Raw genomic sequence first — 11,824 nt, 5'->3', positions numbered from 1 at the left:
GAAACAACGTTAGTGTCATATCCAGAATAATGTTCTGAATTGAGTCAGGAATACATGTTTATCTCAGGAAATAAGGAAAGGACGTTGATTTAAGGTAGAAACAATTTAATTTGTATAATTTTTCTTTGAAATGGGTCAATTTGACCCGAATACCAGACAAGGGTTAAAATGATCGATTCTCGAAAAAAAATCGAAATTAAAATCCGTCTTTTCTTTGATTGATCTGTTATTGATTGATAAAATCCCAGAATCGATCTTTTGCTAACTGGCTGTTCACCATGAAGTAAACAGTGCATTAAACAGACTTGTTGGGGGTCAGTTCTCTAGCACCAATCCGGTTTTCCCCGTCTAGTGACATCGTCCATGGCACCACCCTGTTGAGGGATGCGTGTCGTCGTTACAATTCACAACACAGCTTCTCTGTTCTCTAAATTTTAAATCCAAGCTAAACAGGTATTATAGTTGAAATGTCCCCTAACCAAAGTGATATTGAGTCAAATCAGAAATGGAATCAAATCCATTGACTAAGTGTGGTGAAGCCGGCCGTGCCCGTTACTCACCGTGACCGACTGGATCCTGGATCATCGGAAAACAGCGAGGAGTCCCGGTGAGGCTGCGTTAGAGGCAGGAGGGGGAAGGAGATCTGGTCTGTAACAATGGTTTCTGTGTCCGTCCCAGTGCGATGGAGAGCCACTCCCTGCTCAACCCCAACCTGCAGAGCAGCGAGGGCGTCCTGTCCAGCTTCAGGACCACCTGGCAGGAGTTTGTGGAGGACCTGGGCTTCTGGAGGGTCCTGCTGCTGCTGGTGGTCATCGCCCTCCTCTCCCTGGGCATCGCCTATTACGTCAGCGGAGTCCTGCCTTTCTCCAGCAGCCAGCTGGAGCTGGTGCACTGAGCGAGGGCGGGGCAAAGTGTTTGGGGGGGGCATGACGGAGAAGCATGGGAGCAAAAAATATACAGGAGAATTTCTCTCAATACCAGAACAGAAATCCAGATTTTTGTTGATTTGCAGCCCAGATCTGGTCTCCATCTTGGTTCCCTACACAGAGAAACATCATAATGTATTGTTAGTGAAGCAGTGACCCAAAAGAACAAAACTCACTTTCATAATTATGATCATAATTAACAGGAAGTGTCTGATGTCGTGCTGAGAACACGTGTTTAAGTATTGTGTAACATAACCCTTTAAAATGAGATCCCCGTGGAAGCTGCTTTTAAAACAAGTCTCTGGTCTGGTTTTAATGCGGTTCTAGAAAGACAGGTGTCCTTTAATGTCCTTCTTACTGTACGCTCTGTTACAAGCTGTTTGTTGCCAACTTTTTCTATCTTTTATTTTCCTACTCCTCCCATCTTTCAGCTGTTATTTATCAATTGTCGTCTGTATTCTTTCTGCACGCTGTGTGTTTTTCTTGCTTTCTTCGCCAATTCCCTCCATCTGGTATTGCAGCTGGAGCCAGTTTACTGTAGTAGTGATAACTGGAAGTTGATTCCTCGTGTTGCATCGCCTGCTGACGTAGAGAAGCTCCTCGGCTGAGCGCCTTGGTGAGAGAGAGAAGACATTCCCGTCAGAAGCACGCTGCTGTGATGCATTAATATCGGCCATGTTGTTAGGAACCTCACACATGGAACCATGTTTAATAACTGTGGGGTTATGGCACCAAATTAGGACTTGTTTTGTTGTATTTTCATTTTAATGTTCTTTGTAAACCACGTTTTATATGTTGGAGGTTTTCCACCCGATGATTGTCTCTGCACTACATCACATTCGAAGGAAATCCTGATTTAATGTGGAAACATAATAATAACATCATGTGTATGACTCTAATCAACAAGATGACTCCCCGTGTGGTCAGATTTCGGATTTCTCTGCTAATCAGTGCATGAAAACACACACACACACACACACACACACACATAGCAGGTATTGTGGCTACAGAGGTTTACAGTAAGCATGTAGAACTCAAAATCCCAGTTTAAAAATATATATCAAAATAAATAATGTCTTTAATTCATTGAGTGTGCTTCTTTAGGCATCCGTGCACGTTTGTATTAATACCCACCAAGGTATCAGGATTTAACCCTCGTGCTGTCTTCCCGTCAAAATTGAAAGTCAACACTTTTGTTGAGGCTTTTTAACAATGTTTTTATCTTTTTCTTACATTTTTGTCCCTTTTTAAATCACTTTTGACGCTTTAAAAAAAAAGTTTGTCACATTTTTGACGTTTTCAACACTACGTAACACTAACTTATTAACTTCAATTTTACAGTTATTTGGGGAATTTTTGGTCAATAAACCTCATTTATAGGAAAGTATACCTAATGTTTGAGTTAGAAAAGCAGAAATTAGGAATTATTGAGACAAAAATTAAAGGAATGGATGTTGATGATAATCACAGACTGGAATATGTCAACATTTACTCAATACTATTTCAAAAACACTTCCATTTGTTTTACAATGCTATAAAATCCAATAAGACGCTCCAAAATTAATGAAAGTAGAGATGTGTACTTGCCAAAGAGCGTTGTGTGGAATCAATCATGTTATTTTGGGGAATTCAAAATAACATTGATATAGGACAACACAAGGGTTAAAGTGACACTGTGTCACATGTTGCTCTGCTTCCTGAATGGGTGTTTCCGCTCCAAACTGCAGCTTTGTACACCTTTAATCTTCTTCTAAGGATGTAATAATCAGAAACGTACCTTCAGATATTACAGATAATCTTGTAAATATGTACATTTTAAGCAACGGGAGAGGGTGTTTAGGGCTACCATCTGCAGAGGGTTAATAAACCTGGCTCCAATGATCCCTTTCTCATGACTCCGGCGAGTCTCCCCTCACGCCCACGTCACACTCTCAGCCTAAAAAATGAAATAATTATAGTTTCAGTGTAACATGAATGGAGGTTATGTGAAAAGATTTGTATCCCTATGAAAAGGTCTTCCTTTTTATCTGGGGGATAATACTATTTTTAAGTTTTGGAACTAGCCTACTGCTCCTTTTTTTTTTTTTTTTAGAGACGTTTTTTATTGCCGAAATTTGTTGAGGTCCTTGCAAATTTGCGCCATTCGAAGTTTGCCAAATTAGCCGTTCCTCTCCGTGGAACACCCATGGGTGAACAGACAAACACCACTGGTTTACTTTGATATGGAAGAAAACTTAAAAACCCGATGGTTCTCAGGCAGGTCTTGGATTTATAAAGAGGTTTTTTTTTTTTTTTTTCTGTGATTTCTTAGCAGATTTATGGACGTGTATTTACGTCGTAGAGATAATGATATTGACTTAAAATTCACATTGAAATACTATTTTAAATGCAAAAAAGCCATTCAAAAATTGAGATGATGTGACATAAATGTAAAACTGGAATCTACAAAGTAAATCAAGCCATCATTGAAACGTACTGGAGTAAAAAAAGACCGTTCAGATCAGTATTTGTCGCTGATATGTTTTACGAACTGAAGTAATTTCATGTCGAATAATGTTTTTTTGTTTGTTTTTCTTGTTAAATCAGAGAAAACGAGTCCGCCAGGCCCAGGATAAGACCCCAGCACACACCTTAGAGTACCTTAGAGTACTTTTTGAACACACTGAGTTGTGGATATTCATATCAGTAGTGGTTTTGACAGATTTCCAACACAACTAACAAAGCTTCCTTTTTCGTAACCTTTAACAAGATTCAAACGACCTGTAACCAAAACTGGTGGTTATTCAAAATGTGTCTCACAGCCCAGCACACCTGCCTGGTCTGTGAATCCGACTGTGATCTACTTTTGTCTTTGTAAGTGAGGACGTGTGTCACGTCATAGATTATAGTCAGCATGAGTTTGGAAGTTAGGCAAGACTATGTATTTTGAATTTAGCCCTCCTTCCTTTTCACTAAGAACCTGTTCCAAATGACTTGCCTGTAAAAATAATGGTGAAATAACAATGAATTAAAGCTGCAAGCAGCGATGAACGGGTCCTCGCCTCCTCACGGGTCGGGGGTGCTGGCAGACACCAATCTTTGCGACAGTGCATTTGCGCGGCGCTCAGACACTGCAAAGCCAAAGAATGATTTTGCTGCAGCTTTCTGTGTGTGTGCTTCTGTCTCTGTGTGACCCAACCTGCTCCTTTCCTTAAAAAGCTTCCATATGGATTCATTTTAAAAGTCTGTTTTTGTCAAATAAAGAGAGAGCATGATGCCTTCTATTCCTAGATCCAGATAGGTTTACCACTACTAATCTGAACTAATGACACAATTCTCTGTCACTAGATAGAAAGAAACGTTGACTTTCACTCGGTTCTATTCACTGACAGTAAAAACAAAAGTAATGATTGTATGCATTGCTGCGCTGGCACTGTTGCGTTGCTAAATGATAGCACCTCACCACGAGACTTCCCCAACTCTCAGCAATTCCTCATTTGCCCTCTCACGTCTGGCAGGTTCAAAATTACACAACAGCTGGCCTTTCCACCTCTTCCTCATCCCAGTCAGTCGCCATAGTTCTAGTACTAGGCTAAGGCTACTCTCCCCAATGCAACGTCATCAACCAAACTGAGTTAAAGAACCTGTAAGTACCAAAAATGCCCAAAACCTGCATGGCCTTGAACACTATTTTGAGACATTGAGACCAATCACTGCAGAAATTTGTAACTTTTCATTGGTCTGACATGTGTCTGACAAGTTTTTTTGAGTTTTCCCGCATGCTAAGACCCTCAAAAATGAGAGAGACAGGAGAGGTGCGGAATAATAATAATCCTTACAAAAACAATAGGTTCCTTTGCACAAACCATTCAGTGTTTGGGCCCAAATAATAACAAAGGCACACAGGTGTGATGATTAGTTATGTATTAGGTAAGAAGACGTTGACTTTCACTCGTTGCTATTTAGTGACAGTAAAAAAAAAAAGTCAATGTCTGCACTGCTTTGTTGCTAAATGATGGCGACTTCCCCAACTCTCGGCAATTCCTCATTTGCCCTCTCACGTCAGGCAGGTTCAAAATTACACAACAGCTGGCCTTTCCACCTCTTCCTCACCCCAGTCAGTCGTCATAGCTCTGGTACGAGGCTGAGGCTACTCTCCCCAATGCAACGTCATCAACCAAACTGAGTTAAAGAACCTGTGAATGATTAAAAAAATGGCCTTTAACACTATTGAAACATTTTTTTAAATGATATACATATCTTGAGGTATTGTTTTACCCAGGGTTGGTTTTTACCCTTTTACAGCCTTTTAACGGTTCAAAAGTAATGAACGGGGCGTGTTCTGTGTACATGGGTGTGGATAGAGTATAGGGGGCAGCTCAATGTCACATGTAGACCACCCATTCTTAGTTTCATGTTAATCTGAATAACGTTTACCAAGATACAACCACTCCTGTTTTAACAGCCACCTACAGGAAGTTGGTCCTCTATAACTTGCGCATTGTGTTAGCCTTCAAAATGCTTTTGATAGCTTTTTGTTACGAGGGTCCACCGAGTCTATATCCAAGTTTTTGTGCAGATTGGACTCACAGCCCAGGAGGAGTTAGACAAAGTGTTGTTCCCATATGTCAAAGCAAAATTTAAAAAAATAAAAAAAAGTTCTAGTATTAGATTGAGGCTACTGAAGACCCTCAGAAATGAGAGAGACGGGAGAGGTGCGGAATAACAATAATCCTACAAAAACAATAGGTTCCTTTGCACTTCAGTGCATGGGCCCAAAACATGAAAAAAGCACGCAGGTGTGATGATTAGTTATGTATTAGGTGAAGGTCTTCTTGTTTTCCATTTTCCAACATGATGGCACCTGTGTTGTCTCAGTCAGCGGCGGCTACAGAAACCACACAGAGACAAAGTATACAGAAGCTCATTTTACCATAATTATCATAAACCTATAGACTTATTTGAATTGACCTTGGACTGAGAGGTGAAGTGGGTCTCTGATGTACAGCCAGTATATTTGAAGGAGATTCTCAGACACAGGAGTCCACAGAGGGAGGAAGACCAGCATCCAATACTGACAAGGTTGGCGCTCTTGTTACTTTTTAATATAATATCAATATGTTATTATTTCCACATTATTGCAGACAACTGAAACAAACAGAAGACAAAACTTATCTTTAAAGCTTGGAATTTACTTTTTTGACTCGACGCCACTTTACATTCAGTCTACACCTTCTGCTCATTGTCTGTTTTTCGCCTGTTTGTTTGTGTGTTTACTTGTATGTTTTTTTGCTTTTACTGTAGAAAAGCGGTGCTGCTGTAACAAGGGAATTTCCCCACTGTGGGATGAATACAGTAATATCTAATCTAATCTAATCTAATCCAATTTTTGCTCACCAGCCACTGTGGCTAGTGGTTAAAGGAAGCTACTAGCCACTCAGCAGTTTCACTAGCCACTATTTTGTGGGAAATTACGTTTTATTTGGATAAAGTTGACTATGGTGTGCATCAATTAACATGAAGAACCAGATTATACACCATTTCAAATGTAAATGAGCCCTGTAAACACCCAAATCCAGACTACATGACTGCAGTCATCAAATATTCAGCTGTGATAATGTGTGTATGAACAACTGCAACCGAAAAGACACAGACATAAAAACAATAGCCTCTTATTGCATAAGTGGTGCAGGGTTGGAAAAGAATTGTATTTTTATTTATTTTTTACAATTTGTTTTTTTAATTAATATTCTTGCACTCACAGGTTGTACATTGCAACTTTTGTTTAACAAACCCAAATCTAACAGCATTTGGTGATGCTAATGTGCCCGGCTCATCTAACTGATTACACTTCAGCACCTACAGTTTATTGACTGCATTTTGTAAAGTCAGTGGTTTTCCTGAAAGACTAACCAGAGAAATTGTAAAGGAGCAATCCACTGATTTTACAATATCAGTATCAGTAAACCTTATAATATTTAAGTATATTGATAATTTTGTGTGTATTTTTCTCCATTTGATTGTGTTTTTCTCTTCCAGATATGGCAATGAACTCTTCCTCATCCAATGACTCCCTTCTTCAGCCTGATCTTCCTTTCGGCATGTATTGCTTCATCACCAAATCGAACATTTTCACTGCATTCTACATCACCAACATCCTCCTCGTCTTCCCTCTCTGCCTCCTCGTCCTCTACCTGGGTCTCCAACGATGGCGGCGTCATTGCTCCACCTCCGCAGCAGCAACGATGAGTCACTCAGACAGCTTCACCTACCACACCGTCATCATGAAGCTGATGGCTGTCTGTGGGTACACCCTCTGCTGCTGGGGTATCTACGGGGATCAAGATGCTGCATTTTCTGTGGGGTTATTCCTTTGGACCTTCAATTGGTACGGAGAGACGTTCTTTCACATGCTGACCTGTTTGGAGCCCTACCTGGCTGTCGTCCATCCCGTCACCTACATGAGTCTGAGACGAGAGAGAGGGATCAGAATCAGAAATATCAGCATTGGATGTGTTTGGCTGCTTTCCTTTGGAGCAGCCGGTCTGAATCGTTTGGATGGTGTATCAATATTTGTGGATTTCAGCCTCTTGATTTTCTCCTTGTTCGTCATTTCCTTCTGCAGCCTTTCTGTCCTCTGCGTTCTGATTCGTCCAGGGCCAGGGGAACAGGGCGGGGACAGGGGAAGAGTTGACCAATCAAAGAAGAAGGCTTTCTACACCATCATGGTCATACTGGTAGTGCTGATGTTGAGATGCTGTGTAAGTATGGTTTTGGCTGTTCATGATGTGTCCCATGTTGACTGTGTGACGGAAATAACTGAAATCTGGTTTAATATCCCCAGCAGTCTGGTGTTACCTCTGCTGTTTCTACACAGAGCAGGAACATTAGTGTGTTGTACACACAACACCTAATGGAGATAAGGATTAGATTTGAATGAAATCCACAGAAGGTTTATGTACATCCAGGCTATATCTCAGCAAGGCAAGCGAGAATTATCAGTAGGACCAGGCATTAACGAGACCAAAATACTGTACATATAGGCTACAGTACATCTGTAGAATATTAATAAATATGCACAGTATATACAGCATAGATTTACCGTTTTTAATAAGTTGTTATTATTCAAATGCTGTACATGCATGTATATTCAGGTTGTTTTTATGAACCATTCATACTTATATCTATTAAAAGTAATAATTAGGGTAAATCCAGACAGACAGCTAGAAAGCTAGCTCCAAACGGATGTTTCTGTTGCAAGACTAAAGCTACTTTTGAACGTACACACGTTCCACCAAAAGAAATTCCTTCCTGAGGCAATTTTACAGCGGCACCGTGGCTCCGTCCGGAGCTTAGAGCCACCCAAGGCAATTGGGATTGGTTTAAAGAAAGGCCAATGTTGTTTGGACTGGCCAGACCCTCCTCCACTGTGGTGGAAGGCCTGGCAATGCAAGACTATGCAGGTCATAAAACAGTGCTTTCAACCTGAGGAGCTTAGCATCAAACACAAGGGTTCACCCAGTAAATGCATGTTTGTGTCCCGGGAGCGTTTTAATCCAAAATCACTGCCTTTTTTTCTAGTCTTAACTTGTAGTTTTGGTGTCTACCTTAACGGCGATGCATGACGCTACATTTTTGTCAGCTGAACTTAACTTTAAAGCAATGCTCTGCACCCAGCACAAAGCCACAATGGCTGAATCTCATGGCTCCTATTTGATAGCTCCTCAACTCTTTGGTCTACAGCTGACCCGAAGGTTGTTCTGTCCCTCCTCAACGATAAGCTCTTATTTCTGCCCCGAGGAGCGAGCATCGAGGAGGGAACATTGAGAAGCTATAGGAGAGGGTGAGGCTTTGACATAATTTAAATTCTGTCAACAGTCCATCAAATGGGCCAATCAAATAAACTCCAGATGGATCAATGTTGTTTAGCAATGTATGAGGTATAAAGTGGTGTGATTTTTAATTTTGTGTTTATTATTTTAATTTTCCATTTGAGATTTGGTATGACTTTGTCCAGATTTAGATTTAACATTTACATTTAGATTTAACATTTAGATTTAACATTTAGATTCAACATTTACATTTAGATTTAACATTTATATTTAACGTTTACATTTATATTTATCATTTACATTTATATTTAATATTTACATTTAACATTTACATTTAGATTTAACATTTACCTTTAGATTTAACATTTACATTTAGATTTAACATTTGGATTTAACATTTAACATTTGGATTTAACATTTAACATTTACATTTAACATTAAAAATTCACATTTACATTTAACATTTAACGTTTAACATTTACATTTATTTGACCCTCAAAATTCATACCAGTTTTTTAAACATTGTTAGAAGCTAAATGTGACAAAATGTTGCTGTTATTTTCAGCGTGAGCTGCTTTACAAACGGCAGCCCATAGATGTTAGAACTACTTTTACAAGACGTCTGTTTAGAATATTTAAAAATGGGCAGAGATATTTTAACTAGACAACAAATGGTATCATGTAGTGGTGTGTGAATCACTAACGCAGCAATATAATAATACTTATTAATAAAATAATATAAAAATAATAATAATAATAATAAAATACTATAATAAAACTCATATTGAAGGTAATGTTTACATGTCAGTTACTAAGGATAATATATGGATATATGTCCAATGTATCTGTCACTGTGATTGATGGATTTCACAAATTTCAGTAAGACAGTTATGTCGTAAAGTGTTTTTAAACTGAGCATGCAAGACTGAAATCTGCACTCGTCTCACATCGGAGAGTGATAATCTTTATCCGTGGCTTGGGTACTCTGTTAACATATTGCTATGCATGTAGACATGTTTCATTTGTTATGGTTGTACCTCTCTTGCACCTGTATTCACTTGTACAAAATAAATGTGTATTGGATTTTAAAGTAAAATAAAGTTCATAATCTCTAAATATAATTTGTTGCCGTTATTTTAAAGTGCCCCTTTTGTGAAACACTGGCTCCTCCTTGTATTGAGTATTGAGTTGTTGTCGGGGGCGGGGCTAAAAAGATCAAGGGATGTGACAGCAGTTAAATAAGTGGATGGTGAAAGGCAACAGGTAGGATTTAAAGTGTTGAGTCATGTTAACAGACTAGCTAGTGTTGGCTAACAGTGGGAATGTACCAGCCAAATTGGGGTTTACAGCTAGCTTAGAATGCAAAACCAAGGTTTCTGAGCTGAAAACTGAAATATAAGGTAGCATTATACAATAAATGACCAGAATTTGGAAAACATAACTAATGCAGTAACTCTGGTTTACCATGGAATCATGCACAGATTTGCTACCAAACTTGGAGGCTTGCAAATATTCATGTTGACAGACTGTTCTTAGACTAGCTAGTGTTTACTAGTGTTTGCTAACACTAGCAGCTAAAGTGGGGTTTACGGCTAGCTTAAAACTAACCAATGTTGCTGATAGCTATATTTAAATTTTGGTTGAACCATATGGCATCGATATCATACTATCACTTTTGCAATAACTCTACCATGGAATCATTAATAGATTTAGTTTTACCATTAGCTGTTCATATTAGCTGTGCTGTCAGACATACAGGCTATAGGTAAATGCTAGCTGTGCTGTCAGACATACAGGCTATAGGTAAATGCTAGCTTTGCTGTCAGACATACAGGCTATAGGTAAATGCTAGCTTTGCTGTCAGACATACAGGCTATAGGTAAATGCTAGCTTTGCTGTCAGACATACAGACTATAGGTAAATGTTAGCTTTGCTGTCAGACATACAGACTATAGTTAAATGTTAGCTGTGCATTCAGACATACAGATTATAGTGACAGGCTAGCTTTGCTGTCAGGCATACAGGCTACAGTTATATGCTAGCTTTGCTGTCAGACTTATAGGCTATAGGTAAATGTTAGCATTGCTTTCAAACAAACAGACTATAGTTACATGCTAGCTTTGCTGTAAGACATACACACTATAGTAGGAAGGCAACAGGTAGGTCTAACATTAGGTGGAAGTGTAGGGGGAGCCATTTGATACCAACAGATTAATTTCTTAATGTTATTAATATGGAAAAACTAAAATGGAAAATATATTACATGATGTTTTTTAGGACAATAGGTCTAAGTGGAGAAGAACAAAGGCAATGAATGAATGAGACAACAAGGCGATGGCATCAAGTGGACATGAGACCAGTGACTAGACACCGGTCCTATAATGTGAATGAGGAACTTATTCACATTATAGGACAGTGAATTGTTTCAGATGTTTCCCAATTCTGACATCTGACAGTTTTTGTTTTGTTTTTAATGTCGTGATATAGTTCTTTAAATTTCATTCATAATGGTCGTAAAATGGTCTTAAAGTCAAACTTGGTAAAATTGGCAGAAACCCGGTATTGTTGCAGATGTTGCTTTCTATCAGAGCCAAAGTTTTGGTTCTAGGAGTCCAGAGTTTATTCTGCTGTCTACATTGGGCCTGTGGCCTCCAAAGATTGCACACCAGTGAGAGCTCAGCTTGGATTAGGTAATTCATTATTATTTTTTGTCTCCTTGTTTTCTTTACTGCCCACATTGTTCACCTTTAGCTCATATATTAAAGTGCTCATATTTTGCTTTTTGGCTTTCCCCTTTTCCTTTATTGTGCGAATACCAACAAAGATGGAACAAAAGTGAGATGCCTCACTCTGTTGTTAAAAGAGCTACACACAAATTAAACCATGTAATCCTATTCTGGTACAGCCTCTAAATACAATTAAGAACATGAAAATGAGCATAATATGAGCACTTTTAAGGATGTTTTCAGTGTTTTTTTTGTCCAAAAAAAAGTGTCATTCAAATCTCACAAACAGAATTTGATATCAATAGTTTAAATTTTATTGTTTTGGCATAAATTAATTCATATTATATGATTCAACACAGCC

General features: G+C 38.9%; 1 protein-coding gene across 1 annotated transcript in view; it reads left to right on the top strand.

Moving 5' to 3' along the window:
• Positions 1 to 1,840, top strand: part of ankrd46b (ankyrin repeat domain 46b) — a 5,395-nt gene extending 3,555 nt beyond the window's left edge. Inside the window, exons 4-5 of the mRNA XM_034901114.1 lie at positions 679 to 907; positions 1,138 to 1,840. Of these exons, the coding sequence (XP_034757005.1) occupies positions 679 to 895 (217 nt within the window). The 3' untranslated portion in view covers positions 896 to 907; positions 1,138 to 1,840. The remainder of the gene's footprint in view (positions 1 to 678; positions 908 to 1,137) is intronic.
• The last annotated feature ends 9,984 nt before the right edge of the window (positions 1,841 to 11,824 follow it).

The sequence above is a fragment of the Etheostoma cragini genome, chromosome 19 (assembly GCF_013103735.1).
Source record: "Etheostoma cragini isolate CJK2018 chromosome 19, CSU_Ecrag_1.0, whole genome shotgun sequence".
NCBI classification, from domain to species: domain Eukaryota; kingdom Metazoa; phylum Chordata; class Actinopteri; order Perciformes; family Percidae; genus Etheostoma; species Etheostoma cragini.
Note: the sequence above shows the minus strand (reverse complement) of the source record. Positions and strands in the feature narration are given on the sequence as shown.